Genomic DNA, 19,174 nt, shown 5'->3' with positions numbered 1-19,174 from the left:
TTTCTTTCTTTCTTTCTTTCTTTCTTTCTTTCTTTCTTTCTTTCTTTCTTTCTTTCTTTCAATTTCGGTCGAAATTGAGTTTTTGACATAATCTGATCCATTAGGTGTTTATTAATGCCTGTGTGGTGGTATTTTTGTAAAAAAAAATATTTTCTTAGTAGTTATTAATAAAATAAAAAGGTTCTATCTCACAAAACATAAACCGAGTTGGGATTATAAGGTTCTAATCCATCTTTCTTTCTAACTAATCTATCTTTCTAACTAATCCATCTTTCTTTCTTTCTTTCTTTCTTTCTTTCTTTCTTTCTTTCTTTCTTTCTTTCTTTCTTTCTTTCTTTCTTTCTTTCTTTCTTTCTTTCTTTCTTTCTTTCTAACTAATCCATCTTTCATTTTTTAAAATGTTTCAGAGCACATAGGGGGTGGGGGTGGAAAGGGATGAAAACATAACTTTCATGATGTTACACAATATTGTATATGTTTTAATCTACTAAATGAACCGTTTTTAATGTATGTAAGATGCTTCCTAAATGTTTTTACAGTACAGAGGAGTGGGTGTAGTATGTGAAGAAAACATTTTTTGTTTAGCTGTAATTTTTCCATGTCCATGTTCTTTGAAAATATTTTTTTTTTTTTCTTACAAACTTGCCTGGCTTTGATGTATACTATACTATTATATATTATATTATATACTACAAGCTGTGTGCTTGTATTATAAATATATAAATTGATTAAAATCAATGGTTATATACATTTATTCTTTGAAATGTGGGGTTTTATTTGTAAAAGTGGAGATAAAACCTTATAATTCCAAACAGAATCAGAGCTCTCAGAATTAATAAGGTTCTATCTCCATTTGGGCCATCTTAAAAAATCCCATTTCCAAATGTGCCAGGATTTTGATATTCTATCCTCAAAGTACCTGTAGGGTGATGGTCTTGTTGAGCTATGATTGTAGATTATACTACATAACAGTTTTGCCAGCTGGGATGTAAAAACTTTGATGCTCAATATCTCAGAACTACCCTAAACGGAGATAGAACCTTATAATTCTAAGCTCACGATTTTATACTACACACAAAAAATGTATACAATGGCTAATATGGTCATACTTCCTGGTTCTGGTAAGAACTCAAGCTGCTGCGTTTTGGACCAGCTGTAGTTTGTTTATTAAGCGTGCAGGGCAACCACCCAGTATAGCATTACAGTAATCTAGCCTTGAGGTCATGAACGCATGAACTAATTGTTCCACATTTGTCAATGAGAGCATATGGCGTAATTTAGATATATTTTAAGATGGAAAAATGCGGTTTTACAGGTACTAGACACGTGACTTTCAAATGTAACGATAACGATTTTTTCTCTCTCTGTTGTTTACCAGCTTTCCCTCAGCGCAGGCAAAGTTTATTATCAATGTCAAGTCATTTGCAAAAATACATTATGTCCACTTTTCACCACTTCTTAGTTCCTTAAAAACCATATGGAGGACCCTTGAGAAATAAAGACACCTTTTATGACATCTGCAAAAATGTCACAAACCCCAACACAAAAACTGACATGGGTCGCTAAGGAAAAGTCAATGCCCTCTGTGCTGCCGCAGTGCCACAGCCCCAGGACTCCCAGCATGCTCTCTTCTCTTTTACTCTAATGAGTTGCAACACAGATAATGTGGCTGATGATCTTTCATTGATTTGGCTATCACTTGCTTGTCTGGTAATTGATCCGTAGCTGAGCCTCTAGTTAATTATATCAGCTTCGACATGGCCCTAGTCTTGGGGGAATTTGAAGTCTTGCAGAATAATAGTTTTAATAAAGGAGTCCATTACGGTGACTCTCTGCTTTACTTGACTACCACTGCTGCTGCTGCTGCCACTGACAGGATCTGAGCTCACCCTTACTCCCGAGAGAGAGAATGAGGACGGGACAAACTGAAAGAAAAGGACAACAAGCAAAAAGGGAAAGGAATATTGTCAGAGTCCTCTCAAACCTCTCACAAATAACAACTGTTAATAGGGAGGTCAGAAGCTGATCTGCCAGCTTGACTTGAAACACTCGGTTGCACTTGGAAAATCAAGAGACCAGCACATTCAAGAGAGAAAGAAAACTGAAGAAGGGAAGATAATTTGAGATGGGAGATGTGACCATAGAGACTAAATAAAGAAACAATTTCCTTGGAATTTAGAGTTATTGAATATATAAATGGTAGATTTTTTTTTTTTTATTTATTTTTTTTTTTTACATGTTTTTAAAAGGCATTCTTACTACACATTAATGCCTGTGTTGTTTTCAGAAACAACAATTCATGGCAATTTAGAACTAAGCAAGAAAATGTCTATGAGAACAGATGAAATGGAGGGGACAAGTGTGTGACAATGGGCTCTAAGCATCTCTCATTAGTGTCCATTTGCTTGTAAAGATGTACGGTCTTTACGTCTTTGGTTACTGCGGAGGCACTCTTCGCTTGAGAGAGAGAGAGAAAGAGAGAGAAGGTGAGGAAAAGAAACAAAACAACATATTAAGTTCTCATTGCAGCTGCCACCATTCCTCTAGCCTTTTTTTATTCAATCTAAAAGAAGAAGAAGAAGACGATACGATTTAATCAGACAAAATGCTGTGCAGATTACTCAGGTAAAGGTTAGCCAGAGCTGTCATTAGTGCTGTACAGAGGCTTTTAACGGACAGTAACAGCTGTCTCCTTTAAATTGCCACAAAATTTCAAGTGGCTTTCTACATACTAGAAGCCATTTAATGTAGCGAAAGGGAGAAAAGTTAATTCCCTTTCTTTCTGTCTCATAGAAGGGAGATCACGGTGACATCTTCTTTAGACATACTCGCATTGTCAAAGACTATAATTTGAACAGCTGATGTCAGGAGAAGTGCTGGAAGAAAAAAGTTTGAGAGGAAAAACACGTAATAATAACAAAAAATAGCGTCATTACACAACACATTTCTCATATAAAATGTTTTGGCATGTACAATGAGGAAGAGATGCCGCCACTTATTGTAAGTGCATATGTTAGGGCTTTCTTTCTCTTCCCCACCTTTGTGAGACTGTCTGCTGCGGGGACCAATTTGGCAAAAATGGAGCCTCTTCCTCATTTTTTTCTTAATTAAAATCTGAAAGCATCCACTCGAGGTTTCCCTGCGTGTGTGTGTGTGTTTGTGAGTGGGAGAGTATGTATGATTATGTGCTCTGCCGCACTACTCCACAAGACGGTGTGTGTGCGCGCATTCACAGGGGGAGTTTTTTTTTTTTGGGGGGGGGGGTTGCATAGAAACATTAGCTAGAGCTGTTTAAAACGAGGGGAGAAAAAACAGACAAAGGAATCAGACTTTGTAATAAAAATCAAATGGTTGTGTGACCACCTTAAAATACCTGGCTCTAGTGTGGTTTTAGTGACACATTCTGCTTTAAATCCTTCCGGTGTGAAAGTAGACGTGGAGACACAATACATAAGTGATGCAATATAAATACTTAATACATTTATTTATTTTTTAAATGCTTTTTAAAAAAAAGTCATGTTTTATACAATTTTTGTTTACTGGCTGTCAAGAATAAAAACGAAATAAAGAAAAATAAAATAAAGGCCAATTGGAAGGCTGAGAAATGTCTTTTCGTTTAGCATTGAGGTTATTATAGAAGTTGGAGCTTGTCCAATTGTATTGACAAATGCATTATTTGCTTAGAATAGTTGTGTGGATGGGCCAGTTTTTTTTTGTGTGTGTGTGTGTGTGTGTGTGTGTGTGTGTGTGTGTGTGTGTGTGTGTGTGTGTGTGTGTGTGTGTGTGTGTGTGTGTGTGTGTGTGTGTGTGTGTGTGTGTGTGTGTGTGTGTATGTGCGTGTGTGAGAGTGCATGTATTAGAGAGTGGCTCAATCCCACTGAGGTCTGGAGTGAAGAAGCATCAGGCATGGAGAGCTGGTAATAAGACAGGGACAACCCTTTCCCCTCCTGCTCTCTCTCTCTCTCTCCTCTCAGTGGGAAAGCAGATCAGTGGAGGAGAGAGAGAGCCGTGTCATTGAGTGCCAGCAAGAAGAGAGGAGCAGTTAACTCAGACGTGCTGCGGCCCGACACACACATGCTCTACCTCACAACAACACACATGTACTCACGGCTGCACGTACATGCACACTGACACAGCTCTAGCTGGAGTTAGTCTGGAAACTGAGGACAGGCATCTCTGAAGTCGAGAAGGGGGCCTGAAGAAATAAAGACAGGGAAGGAGAAAGAGAAAGAGAGAGAGAGGAGGGGCTGCTTTGGAACTGACACACTCCAACACCTGATCTCCACACAGCTGGAAGGAAATCCACGCTGGACACGCTGGTGAGAAAGAGCACCTTTTGGGGAGAAGGGAGGGACGATTTGTCTTCGGCTCTTGGAATAATATTTAAAGTCATTTTGGTTTTCTTTTTGAATGAAACTTTTTAAGATAACTATTTGCAGTAATAAAATAGTTGGTTTTGATTACAAGAGCATAGACCTGCAAGGAGTGAAAGTGTATTTTTAGTGCAAAATATAAGTGGTGTTTTTGTGCATGTAGAGGTGTGCGAGGGGTTCAAAGGGCAGGTTACGGGTGACTGAGTTTGCTCTACGATTGATTTCTGTTTGGAATGTGTGTATGTGTATGTCCGTGTATGTTTGGAGGACAGCCCATACACAGCTTGACTGACATAAAAAAAAAAAAGTGTGTGTGTGGGGGGGTTCAGACAAAAAAAAAAACTACTCTCCTTCACCATCTCCTCCTCCATTTTTCTGCCATCCCCCTTTTTTTCTCTCCTTCCTTCACTTCACTTCAATTCACACCCCCATCCCTCTCTTCCTCCCTCCTTACTTCCGACACTCTGCTCATCCTGCCCTCTACCACCACATGCCCCAGAGGAAATATGCATTGTGCAGCCCTGCTCCTGAATTAACTCAACACACTCTTCCTGCTACTGGCAGGCAAGACCCTCCACTTTCACCCCTCTCTCAAGAAAAGATAGCAAAGAGAGAGAGAAAACGAAAAGAAAGAGAGAGAAAAAAGAGAGCAAGAATAGGACAGAAGAGGAAAAAAGAACAGAGCAGTCACCCTTTGCCTCTTTGAACCTCCACCTTCTCTTACTTTTCTCTCCGGCTCCCCGTCCACCCCCCTTCCCCCTCTTCTCTGCCGGCAGTCTGAGGAGACAGAGTTGGATGTGAGAGGCGGTGTGGTGTGGAGAGAACAAGATCGAGAGAGGGCACGCGAGTCCACGGCCAGAGCCAGCAGCAGGAGCAGCAGCAGCGGTGCAGGGGGAGGAGGAGGAGAAGGAGAAAGCTCCATGCAGTTCAGCACCAGACCGGCCAGCGCCGAGCCGGGCTTCATGGGGACATGGACACAGCAGAGCACTGACAGCAACCTCCTTTTCAGAATGTCCCAGCAGGTCAGTGGGATGCTGTCCCTCTCACTCAGTGTGACACTGTGTCTGCTTCATCTCTGTGCAGCTGTTAAGTGTGTGTTTGAGCGTGAGCATGATTTTTATTCAATTTTTTTAGCGTATGAATGTGAATGTAAAAAATGTTTTGGTTGGTGTCAGAGATTTTAACGCTTGCTACTGTGTTAACTATGTTTTGCTTAACTTCTTTGAGTGGTTTAGTGGCTGATGCCCGCTGTCACAAATTGCAGCCTTCGTTTTAAAGTTTCTGAGTGTTGAAGAGAAATTAGTTTTATTAATTGCATTAGTGAATAATATGCGTCCGGTCAGTCTGGACTGGGAGGTTTTGTTTTGGTGACCCTTGACTTCATCTGTTTGTTTCTGGAGTTCTTAACACCATCAACTTGTAAAAGTACTTCCGATTTCCCTAGCTATATGTAATATCTACAGCTCTTTAACATTGTGTGTAGTTATTGTAAAGTTCCTGTGCTGAATGCTTTTATCAAGACAGAATGTTAATGGGAGGGGGATCGGGGTCTGTGGAGGGAGAGATGGTGAGCAGAACATTAATCATCAGGGCTGGTTTCTCTGTGCCATGCACACGCTGATACGATTGCAGGCCCCTGGACTCCCTTTGGCCAACAATGGGGGTCCATCCACATATTTTTCCAGATTCCTCACAAACTTTTTTTTTCTTTCATTTTTATACTCGATAAGCTCTCTTTATTTGCAACACTGAGATGCGTATCGGTTAAAATTGAACACCGTAAAAATTATGAATAAACAGTTTATTTGAAAATTATATATTTATTTATTTTCGTTTAGTTTATCTATGTATTTCTCTAACTAATTATATGCTATTTATTATTGAAAGGCTAATACATTTTGTCTGCGCGGTTCCAGTTGACTTAGAAATTTAGAATCTGAGTGAGAATAAAGATTTGAATGGTACTATTCAGACGCGCGTTTAGCTGTTTGGCGCATCGGAGCTCCGGCGCAGGTGGATTCAGTCCTGCGCTTCAATCATTTACGAAAACACTATGAAGCATGGAAGGGTTCTTACTTATGGCAAGTTGAAGGACATTCTGAATGGACCTTACTCGTTTAATAACAATGTAAAATTCTACAAATAAAGTGATTTGCATTATTGTATTATGACGCGCCTTTGAACGTTTGTTATAGAAACGTGTTTAAACCGTTTATCCTTGACATAAACTATGAGTGACATAATTCAAATGCAGTTTGTTTGAATTCGACTCTAAATCACTCAATAATCGTTGGATATAATTATTTTATTAAGAAAGTGTCTTATGTAATGGACATTAGGCTAACGACAGTGTAATCTGGCTGCTATCAGTTATTTTGTCAGGACAACATTGTCTTAGCTCTTCAGATGCAATTGTGCTGCTTAAACAAATATCATAATGCAAATTATGTGCATCCGATCCTTTTTGAGTTATGAATCTCAAAGAAAGATTTTTAGAGAAATGTCAAAAATAATATCATAATCCTGTTCATAATCAATAATAAAATATGATGCTGCTCTCACAGATGGCAAGAAACTTGACACTGATATTTTTTTTATGTTCTCTTTTCTTAAAATGCATTACGAATGAAATACGTTTTTTTCCCCTCAAATATGTATTTTTCCAAATGTGTATATATATTTTTTCTAAAGAGCGGCTGCAAGCCTTTTCGAGCGTGTAGTTTAACCTACATTTCTGCGTCCTAAATTAATTTCAGCTTTATCTGTAGGCTACTGTTAACAAGAAGATCACGACATCTTAATCACCAATTAAAATCCGATCCGATTTAAAAAAATAAAACAAATAATGGTACACCTGTTCATTTCCACAAATAATACTGACACTGCTGACCACGTGCAATTGTCGATATTAATATCAAACCCACATAAACACATATTCTGGATCCTGGATCCCTGTGCTAGGGTTTATTTTATGCAGTAGCCTATATTTGTTAATGTGGGTTTGGTTATTAATGGGTTCTAATTGCTCAATCTTGACTAATCAGATGCTCGAACGAGCACTTAAAGGTTCTTCATTTGATGTGATTCTTTTGACACGCGTTGCTGAAACAGGGCTGTGATCAGTTTACATCGCAAACCTTTTTCAGGTGCTGAATCTGATCTTTTCTCCCGCGGAAACTCTGAGAGGCTGTGGTGCAGGCGAACTTCATCACTCTCTCTGAGGCTTCTCAGCATCCTCTCATGTCTGAACCCTCTCATGTCTGAACCACTTATTTATATTCCATAAATGCCCTTTTTTAATGAATATAAATGTAACATTTATTTATATTGTAGGTGATTTTGCATAAATACCTTCTAGAAATTTTCGATTAGGCCTAAAGAACGTAAAATAAAACTGCAACGGCAAATACATTATTGTTATTATTGATGTTCTATTCTTTATTATTATTATCATTATTATTATTATTATTATTATTATTATTATTTTGAAAACGAATGACACTGAAAATTACAGATTTTCCGCAAAACGATTAGCTAAAATCTCCAGTCTTGTTTGCAAATTAATTTAATCGCCACATCAAAACGTAAAAAAAAAACCCTACTGCAATATCGTTTCTTTAATCTTAAATAAGGAATATTGAATTTTTAGACCTTGAATGAAAGATGTAAAAACTAAAAATCTTCCGGTTGCGGGTGCGACACGACTGTTAAACAGAAACTTATAGTGAAAGTAATTAGAAACATATTAAAGGAAAAGCAGCCTTTAAAAAAAAGATGCCCGATGGTGTTCGATTCGTCCGATTATACAGTTGCTTTAATTTAATTTAGTAACTACTGTAAATGTTAAAGAGCATTTATATTGTATGGTCTCATGTATTTTGAGATCTGAAAACTGAACACAGTTAGGAACAAATCCTACAATAATAATTTGTTGAATGCGGTTTATGGGGGCTCTCTTATTTATTTATTTATTTATTTATTTATTTATTTATTTATTTATTTATTTATGTATTAAACATCTTCTCTAATGTAACAAATAAACAAATAAAAAAGACCCCTTTCAGACTTTGCAAATGAACGACATTTATTACATTTTTTCATTTTTTTTTATATATTTATTGATTTGAAGCTCAGTTCATTTTGCGATCTTCTGTACTGATGTGTTTGTTGCATATCCGTGCATCTTCTTTCTTTCTTTCTTTCTTTCTTTCTTTCTTTCTTTCTTTCTTTCTTTCTTTCTTTCTTTCTTTCTTTCTTTCTTTCTTTCTTTCTTTCTTTCTTTCTTGGGGGGGGGGGGGGGTCAGGTGTATTTGTGCGTGTATGTACAGGAGCTGTGTACATGTGATTATAGTGAAGTGTCTGTTTTCCTTTTTTCCCTCTCTGTGCTGCATGTGTGTGTGGGTGCGAGATGAAACGTCTCTTGGCTGGCCTGGGTTAAGAGAAAGAGAAGGGTGGAGTGGAGAAGAGAAGAAGAGAGGAGAGGAGAGTGAAAGAGGATATGTGGTTAGGGAGACACCCACCATCTTTTCTCGGCAGATAGAGCAGAGCCCAGGGCAGTGCCAACACGATCGGTGCAGCTATTGCTGACTAAGATGGAGCAGTCACAGGAAGCATGACTGTTTCAACCTTTGGTGACAGGAAGATACCTGTCGCAGGGTCATTGTCAAAACCAAGGCAAGTTGAACATATTACAATATGTTGGAAAATAAATAAATAAATAGGGAGTTTTATTGTGTAAAACAGCAACTAAAGGGGGAGTTTAATTTCAAAGACCATCTTTGGAGTCAGCACACCGAGTTATTGCACCACTGTACAGAAGAGAGGTTGCTGGTTCAGGGGTCTTTGTGCTGAACGGATCTGGCTCCTCTAACTACTGACCCTGTTAAGTAATGGACTCAGTTGAGGGAAGTAATCTCACCTGGCTCAGGGATGCTTTCTTTCCTAATTCCTCTCGCTTTCCCCGACAGACAGCCTCTTAATGTTTTCAAGGAGAAACTGGAATGTGGAGGAAGCAGAGAGGGTGGGGAGAGGATCAGAGAGAAAGTGATAAACTTTTTCTCTGTTTTTGTTGTAAAGCGAGAGTGCTTGCTGGCGTGTTTTACTCTGGAAGTCAAGAGTTACAAAAAGGTGCATGTAGAGGTGATGAGTAGATAAGAGAGAAAAGGCTGAGAGATGTTTGGCGACTGTATACGAGATTTCTGTACTCTTTGAGTGTGTGTGAATGTGTGTTTGTCATGTACACTAGCGATGCATTATTGTGCTGCCTACACCTCTGCCTACATCCCTACTGTCAATGCGAGTTGTTGGAACTATTATTTTTTCTTCCCTGAAAAAAAAAAAAAAGATATTCAGTATTTCTCATTCCATTTAAGTGATTACATAATTAGTGTATTAATCAGTATTCTACAGTTATGGCTTTTAATAAACGTTGTTTATAGCGGTGTCTGTGTTAAATTCGTTTTAATATTCATGATTTAATTCCCTAAATTTCACTGTTTACAAAGCAATGTTAGAATATTAAACTAAAATGCTCATGAGAAATATCACTACACTCTGTTATTGTTTTCGCAAGAAAAGATTTCTTAAATTTAGATATTTTACCAGCTTAAACAATTTTAAGTTATACAATTTCTAGTTATTTTAAAATGTATTTATCCTCAAAATACTGTTCATTTGTTTTATTTTTATTTTGTTAATCTTAAATATTTAAAAGCAAAGAGAGGAAGCGCAAGATGAAGAGAGAGAGCTAGTGAAAGTGTGGGACATAAGCGGGTTGTTTTTGGGGAAGGAGAAGTGGTCCCTCGTGAGTAGAGAAATTCACTCATCTGTGATACTGGCTTGCAGCCAGTTTGGAGGCAGATTCATCAGCACTTCACAATGGGGACAAGCCCCCCCACCTCCCCCTCCCCAGTCCCACACTGAAAAGCACACAAATCGATCCAGTTAAGATTTTCATTCAGCCTCACTAAAGATTTGGTTGCTATCTTTCCTTTATTCTCTGGAGCAACGAGTGGATATGAGTAGGTGTTTGAGATCTGTGTGTTCCTTGGGCTATGATCAATAGCTGACACTGGGCACATCACTCACATGCTCGTGCAGTGCCTCTTCTCTGCTCTCTGTCTGTCCTCAGGGGCGACACGGCCACTCACATGTTCATTCTGGAATAAATTTCTGATGTGTCAGAAAACGGAGCAATACTGTCTCCAGCGTTGCACAGGAGAAGAGAGGTGATGTTGCGCTCTCTGTGGCGACACACAGATGGGGTCAATGCCATGGACATAGATACGATAAAAATATGAGACCATCTGCTCTGCTCTTATCAGGACGATGAGCGTTGAAATGTAGTCATGCTTTCCCGTGGGTAAATGCAGATTAAATTGTTGACTTGGCTATAAGACACTTCAAAAACTATTGAATACTTGTATTACAAGAATTCATAATTATTTAAAATAGTGACACATTTTGTTGCAGTGATTTCCTCTTTTACATTAGCAGAATTCATATGTGAGGTTGTGAATGTAAAACAACTTGCTAACCTCTTAACTGAGGGATTGTAATGAAGCAGACATCTATATTTGCTTCATTTTATAAAGAAACAAGTTCACTTGGTTGTCTGTCTAATGTTATAGTGCACTATAAAAATTGTTGACATGCAATTGTTCCCTTAAAGAGCTATTTCTAACTGATTTAACCCATACACATATTTTTGTTGGTATAAATGTATATATTTAAGTTGATTCTGTGGTATTAAATAATATCTTTGACCAATATAATTAACCAGTTAATTTAGATGTTACCATTTTGTTCGGTGTATTTTTGGTCCTTGTCAAGCTAGTCAATGCTCTGAAAAGTTTTTCTTTTTTTTAGACCCCTTTTTTTCTGAACAGAAGGGAAGTCCTGGTCAAAAGGGAAACTGCTGTTTCAATAGTCTTAGAGTCAGGATGTCACCACCCCCGGCGTGGCGGTAATGAGGGGACATTACCATCATTCTGCGTCTTGTTAGTTCCCCGAGCGCCTGACACAATCAGAATGCACCAGCTGCCCTTCAGACCTCAGAGATCTGAGAGAAAGAGAGAGAGGCCTCTCAGACCTCAGCTAGAGACAGAGAGATCTGATACGCGAGACCTGGGGGACAGCGTTCCCAGAGATGAGACAAGCACTACCTCCACGTAAAAATAAAATTAGCCTCTCAGAAATTTGCATAAACATTGTATGTATAAGAGACTTGCAGTTATTTGTTATGAATGTATGTAAATGTAAAATGTTGCTGTAGATTTTTTTTTTTTTTTTTTTTACACACCTATCCAACAGAACACATAAAGACCCGTGGCAAAATTCTAAGAATGACGCAATTTGTTTTTTTCATCAAATTTTTTTTTTTCATCAATTTTTTTTTTCTTTTTTTCTTTTTTTTAAGAAAAGTCTTAAGACTTGATCTCAGTTCCTAAATTATTTAAGAGAGTGGAGAGGTATAACCTAGTTTAGGAGTTTAAAGATGGCTGCATTATGAACACAGAGGCGGAGACCACACGCTTAAAAAAGAAAGAAAGAATATGTTGGAATTATATGATGACAGAATAATTTCTTTTCCTTTTTTATTTATTGGGGGGATGTTCTGTACAGCAGTTTTTTTTTATTTTTTTTTATTTATGAATACATTAAAACTCATAAAAAGATTCTAAGATTTTTTTTTTGTCGAATAACGATATAAAGACCTGTGTATGCAATTTACTACATAAATCAAAATTTGGAATCGGAGATTTAGCTTGATCCTGCTCATACTGCATTTCTCAGTACTGAATAAGAAAACATCAGATCAACAGAGACAATATTCAGATTTCCTTCTAACCTTAGTACTGCTGCCGGTGCAGTCTGTGCCTGAAAGCCTTTGTCCCGGAATGCCGGTAAGAGGTTCCATTATGATTTGCTTTAACAAGTATCAGTTAGAATCACTGGAGTCAGTTATCAAGTCCTCTGAGACCTTCACTGGTGCAGAGTTATGCCACGTCCAATCCAGAAAACACCTGCCCTTCCGTAAAGGTCATTCAAATCAGACAGTCAGACCTCAAAGCCCGCTGAGTGTTTTCACTTTACCGCTGGGCTTCAACTTTAACTCTGCGACGCTGCAGTCAGTCTCACATTTCAACTTTACACCACCTGAGATCCTGAAAAATTATGCTCTTCAGGCTCTCACATGATTTTATTATCACTTTTAACACATTTAACAGGTGTGAGAACCTTGTGGTGATTTAAATCCAATCAAATGTCAGCACCCCTAGTGATTGATTATGTCGCAAATCCTGTCTGTACAGAAATTAACTCAGTGTTTTTAAAGATATGTAAATCATTTTGGCAAATTTATGCAGAAATCCAGGTAAATTCAAAGGTTTCAACTAACCTCTGATATTATTAAGGTAAAATATTATGAAAACTAAAAGACGCAAACCTGTTACACAACTGTTTTGGGATATTGAACAACAAGTAAGGCTACAATATTTGGAAAAACTCTGCATATTGATGACACTGTAATGGGAACATGGGCCATGAAATGAGGGCATGACTTCTGTTTCTTTGCTGTTTTCTTTTTTTTTTCCTTCTTCTTCTTCTTTTCTGGATTGTTGCCAATGCCACTGGCACATTCAGAGGCCGCTATTTTTAAGCTGTTAGTCTACCTCATCTTAAACAAGTAAGAGGGCAATTTCTACCATCAACAGTACACAGACAAGAAAATCACACTCCCCTTTTGCAGGAAAGAGTCTCTCATTTTCAATTTTGATGTGTGGTTTGACTGTGTCACCATAATTTCATCTAATGTTGTGGCTGATTTACCATTATTATTATTATTACTACTACTTTCCACCATTATTACTGTTATAGTTACATATGTCCGCAGATAATGACAGTAATTTCAGTTGCTCACAGTGGTTTTCCTCATTAGTGACACCACACTGGTGTTGTTGAGCATGGGGAAGTAAAGCATTCAGTCCAAGTCATATAAAAATGGCAATACTGATGCAAAGAAGAAATGCTTTTCTAGCGGTTGGATTGACAATATTTTGTGTTCTGTGATTTGAGTTCCCAAAGACTAATGCCAGGTGTAAAATCTATTATAAAAATATAATTCTATTTAGTTTGAATAAATTCCATGGATTGACAATGATCACATTTTTGAAGGAAATAAAACTTATATTGTTTTATAAAACAAATATTTTAATTCAATGCAAGGAACTATTTTCATTTAATAATTCATTTGTTACTTTATAAAAATATTTGAAAATTAATAAAAGAAAATCACAAATTAGATTTTCAAGAAGTATAATCTATTTTTATTTACAATGCAAACACGGTCTAAGGCCAATGATTTATAGAAATGAGACAAAAAGCACCACCACCACCACCACCACCATGTTCTGTATCAAAAGAGATTTACTGAGAATGCATACCGTACATTTGTTTGATCTTTTGCTGCATGCATAAAATATTGCAAAAGTTAAATTAACTGTGAAATGCTTTTGTTTTATCTGTGTTTTCTGCGTTTAACCCATAAATTATGACCAGCATTTGTACAAAAGGTTGACGTATGTGTGTGTGTGTCTGTGTCTGTGTTTCTGTGTTTGTTTTTGTGTGTGTGTGTGTTTGTGTGTGTGTGTGTGTGTGTGTGTGTGTGTGTGTGTGTGTTTGTGTGTGTGTGTGTGTGTGTGTGTGTGTGTGTGTGTGTGTGATTATGTATATGAGGGCTGGTGCTGTCATCAACCACAACTGCAATCAACCGGAGGCGTATTTTATATCAAAATCTTGTGGGCGAGTATGTGTTGTAGCTCTAGGCTTGAGGGAAAAGGTTTTTTCTTTTTTTTTTCTTTGCTTGGAACTGATGCTGCTCAGATTGTGAAAACACACAGGCTTGGACGTTCATGAGGCATATCTCAGGATCACTCCACTCCGCACACATGCCGTGTGTTAGAAAGTCTACAAATAGGTTTATTCCACATTCTTCTCTCATGTATGCCGAATTTTTTTATTTGTAATTACATGATTTTTTGTGATCATTTTAAAAATCATCCAAACCAGGGATGACATTTTTTTTTTTTTATCATTGAGGATTAGAAGGGTTCCATTTTATTATGAATTCACAAGCCCACTTTTATTTTGCTCTTTTTTTTAGCATATAAAAGTGTGCATGTTATATAATCAAATACCATAAAATGCACTAAATTTCACAGTGCATGTTCCCAGATGCACAGCAGATGTGATTTACGGTGGGTTTATTGTCATATATTGAGCGGTACTGCTCTTCCTTCTCTCCAATCCATGGTGTCAATTAAAGCTCAAACAAACTCATTTGCTCTTGTGATAGACTCCAAATTAAGTGGCTAGTGTATCTAGGCAACCAAAGGGGTCAGAGTTCCCTGTCCGTATCATGAGCTGCTGATTGTAGCAGAGTGGAGATGCTCATATTGCCTCCGTGTTCAAGCGCCAAAGAGTATTTGGGCTGTTTTTGCGAGTGACCAGTGATATCAAAAAGAATATTTAAATATTTTATATATTAGGACAGTCTAGCATGTGAATCCCAATTTGCTTAGGGAGTGGGTTGCTCTTCGCATCGCATCGACCCGCGCTGATAAATCCTTCTCACGTTGCGCGAGATGTACATGGACAGTTAGCAGTAGGCAAGCCTTCTGTTATTTCAGCACTATTGATTTTCACCCATTCAACAAATATTACACGATTCAAGGAGTAGGGTTTATAATCATGTGAAGTGAAACTCTATTTCCAGGAGCATATGTGTGGGAGAAGAACATTATCTGGTCATAAAGTCAATTGATAATACCCATGGCAAAGAGGGGATTACAGATAGAGGATGCATTTAAAAGTTTAAAATGCTGTCTGATCAGCTAAAGGAAGGGTAATTCCTTTCAGGTTGAAAGCGTTAATAGCATCACCGGTAACGGTATCCTCAGTGAAGTGATGGCTGAAAAGACTATGCGCGTCTGTCTGTGTTCGTGCCGGTGTGTGCATGTGTATGTTGTGTAGAGAAGAGTGAGCACATAAAATAAAGTGCCCAGAGGTTGCTCCTGGCATTTTGTGGTCACCAGACAATTGTCATAACTCACAAAGAATAAAAAAGCAAGCATCCCAGTTCAACTTAGATTGCGTACCAATATTTGATATTCTCTCATTAGAGTGAGGAAGGGACCATCAGGCCACCAAACACGCTGTGTCCATTGTGCCATGAATGCATGTGCACACAGACACATACATACTCCCCCTCAACCTCATTTCATGCACGACACTCCTGAGGTAGTTTGGGGAATAGAAAATTGCTTTCTAAGGAAGGCTCTGGCCAATTAAGGCCCTGCCCGTATTGAATGTCAAGTGTTAATTTAGGTTGTCTCTCCTGTGACCCCTCCCCCTTCCCCCTTTTACTAGCAGTTGAGCCAGCAGGGGTCTTCAGATGAGCAAATACATGTGAGGTAAAAGTTGATTGTCTGAAGGACCTTGGGTATTATGTGTCATAGACAAGTGGCAAATGTGTTCTCCTTCCAGCATTTCCCCTCCCCACCTCTCTGACACCCCTGAGGGACGGAGAGGCAGGATTAACTGTACTGCAGCGATAAGAATGGGCGGTTTACTTTGGAGAAAAGACGAGTGTAATCACCTCACGGGCAGTAGGGAGGATTGAGGATGGACTCTCTCTATCTCTCTCTCTGTCTGGGATACAACTTCGCTGACTTGTCCCTAAGTCTAGACAAATGACTTAAGAAGTAGAGGAATTCTGTGACACAAAAGTATGTTTTCATTTGTGTTGTGTATCATTTCATTTGATTTCTTAAAAAGTTATGCACATACTACACACACACAGGGCCAGGGTTACCTCATATTGTGACACAGGCAAACTAATTTTTGCCCCACACGCCCTGGTATGACCAAAACCACTGCTTTTTAGGAAATGAAAAAAAAAAAAAAAAAACCTGTATTTGACAAGTTGACATTGTGGCTTTATATATGATCATATACTTGCATTTGTCATTAATAATATTTTACCAAAATCAAGCGAAAATGAAGGTCTTGACCAGCGAATGTCGTGTTTTTTTTTTCTTTCCGTCATTAGAACGACCACATCTGACTGAGGCAGTAAGTGCATCACATTACATTTTCAACGCACTCTGTTTTTCCTGTAATTTTGGCCAAAAAAAAAAAAAAACAAGTCCCCACAAGGACAAGGATTTTGGATAAAATTCATAACTAGGGAGACTTAATTGAAATTAATTTAAATAGGAGAATAAAAACAAGCACATTAAAATGGTTGGCATACAGTAAATGTATAGAGCTATGAAATTTATTTTAAATGTAAATGATAAGCTATTGTTTCATTACCACGACTTATTCTTATTGGCCGGTGTACTTGTAAAGACAGTGAAAGGATGCATTTTAATGCCCCTTGTATAATTAGTCTTAATGGTTTTATTATCATCACTGAGAAGCAGAGGCATGCTTTTTTTAAAGGTGCATTATATGGTCTTTCTCTGGCTGTGTAGAATAAATGTTAATGCATTTTTGAATTTCAGCGCACAGCTAATTCATATAGCCTAACATGCCTTAGACCTGAAAAAGTCCTCTGGCTACATTTGTTACTAGAAGGAAACAGCATGAGCTACATTCTCTGATCATATAGACAAGAGTGAACATGTTCTTGTTTTAAAATTGAATAGACACGAGTATTGATAAAGGTCTTGTGTGTGTTCCTACAGCTGCTGACATATAACATAACATAACATAACATAACATAACATAACATAACATAACATAACATAACATAACATAACATAACATAACATAACGTCATGCTACATGCATAAAAAAAAAACTCCAAATTTTTATTTTTTTAGCTGAAGTCTGAATGAGGGAATAAAGAACAAAAACACATGATAGACAGATGATCACAACATCATGATCGTGACCCCACTTTGCTTCTTTTGTCCCCAATTTCAGTCAAAAGAGCTGTAGACTAGAAAGAAGGAGAAAAGAAGAAGAGAGCTACAACGGAAGGGAACATTTTTACTTCATATTCACTTTAGTAAATGAAAATAGGTGAGAAAGCAAAAAAAAAAAAAAAAAAAAAAAAACTCCCAGGTTTTACTGGGCAAAGACAGTTGATTGCAGCCAAATTCATTTTTGTCATTACTTGTTTTGTGTAAACACAATCATGCCAATAAAGTACTTTAAAAATTACAAATAGTTCTGTCTGTTCCTGGATGGACATAAAATATAGGACTACCCAAGACTACATTTATCACACTTTTATGTTGACTTTTCTTTTTCATGCCATGGTAGGGAAGAGAGGTACATTCTTTAAAATTTCTCTTTGTGTATTCTTTAGAAAATTACAACACACAGGTTTGAAATGACTTGAGGGTGAGGAAATAATGACAGAATTAACTCCCGCTAAAACACTATAACTCTTTTTGAAAGATTTGTGTGTACATCCAAACATGCACACAGAGAGGCTTTCTGAACGTGATGTGTTGGGAAAGTACTTGTCAAGTGGCATTGATTTGTTAAAGTGCTGAATTAGCACAGTACGCCAGCTGCCACCGCCCGCTCACTGTTGTGCTGCCGTGGGCTCATTTTCTCCTTAACAACTCTTTCCCATTTCCCCTCAGCCCCTCTTTTGCTCTCTCTCTCTCTCTCTCTCTCTCTCTCTCTCTCTCTCTCTCTCTCTCTCTCTCTCTCTCTCTCTCTCTCTCTCTCTCTCTCTCTCTCTCTCTCTCTCTCTCTCTCTCTCTCTCTCTCTCTCTCTCTCTCTCTCTCTCTCTCTCTCTCTCTCTCTCTCTCTCTCTCTCTCTCTCTCTCTCTGTCAGGCCACACACGCTCTTTCTTTAACTCTTGTTAATTCTCTCTCTTACACACACACATATTGCAGACACACCTCAGCTGTGACCCATAGCAAACTTAGCTTCTCTTTGTCTTGATGACACACAACCACACCCACACAAACACTTATGCAATCTCTTGGGGAGAAAAAATAAAAATAAATCACTTGTGTATTGTAGTACATGACCATGTTGAGTCCATCAAATTTAGATGGAGTTCTTCCCTTTAAAGTCCCTCTACAGTAATGGGATGAAACTGGGGGAATAATTAAGACTAACTCAGCGTAAACCTGGCCAGTATCTGTTATGCCAGGATCTAGTGGAATCTGTGTCAGCTGTAGTCAGTCAGAATAGGATTTTGGCTGCTCTGAGAGTCCACATTTTTATTAGGTAGCCAAAGTGTTCCATAAGCAGTTCTCAAGGTTCCCTTGGAGAGAGTGGCTGAGTCATATCCAGACTGTGTCAGGCCACACACAGTGGCAATAGATTTACCATGAGCTCAGTTCAGCTAAGTTCACAACTGCATTCAAATATTATTAGTGTATACACAGGCCACAGCATATGTATTTGCTGACGAGTTACTGGCAGGGCATAATCTGACAATTTTGATTTGGGGTGGGGTTTGCTTCCTGTCAACCCCTCAGCTTAGAGACTGTGCCAAGCGTGGCTTGGACTTTGAATATGACTTATGTCATGTGATGTTCAACATAACCATTTTCCTAAAAGGTGGAATAGTCAGTGCCAGTCCTACACTTCTGGGGGCCCTAAGCAAAACTTTGTGAAGGGACCCGCATCAAAAGCAGCAGACTCGCACGTTAAGAGATGTGCGGATCAGCTCTAACGTCACCCGAATCCGCTGTTACAAATAAATCATCCACCCGCCACCCACCCGAACCTATGATTTTCTCTGATTTATATATATGCACCTGA

General features: G+C 38.2%; 1 protein-coding gene across 5 annotated transcripts in view; it reads left to right on the top strand.

Annotated features, from left to right (window-relative positions):
- bnc2 (basonuclin zinc finger protein 2) overlaps positions 1-19,174 on the top strand; it is a 400,727-nt gene that overhangs the window by 170,515 nt on the left and 211,038 nt on the right. For 3 of the 5 annotated variants that reach the window (XM_081394612.1, XM_081394615.1, XM_081394617.1), the window contains exon 2: positions 5,150-5,395. In XM_081394612.1, the coding sequence (XP_081250738.1) occupies positions 5,150-5,395 (246 nt within the window). Of the gene's footprint in view, positions 1-4,201; positions 4,320-5,149; positions 5,396-19,174 lie in introns of those variants that run through there. The other 2 variants (XM_081394613.1, XM_081394614.1) reach the window with 2 other exon arrangements.

This window comes from Scardinius erythrophthalmus (assembly GCF_964197995.2).
Source record: "Scardinius erythrophthalmus genome assembly, contig: HAP1_SCAFFOLD_52, whole genome shotgun sequence".
NCBI lineage: Eukaryota > Metazoa > Chordata > Actinopteri > Cypriniformes > Leuciscidae > Scardinius > Scardinius erythrophthalmus.
This window is presented reverse-complemented; position numbering and strand designations above follow the sequence as displayed.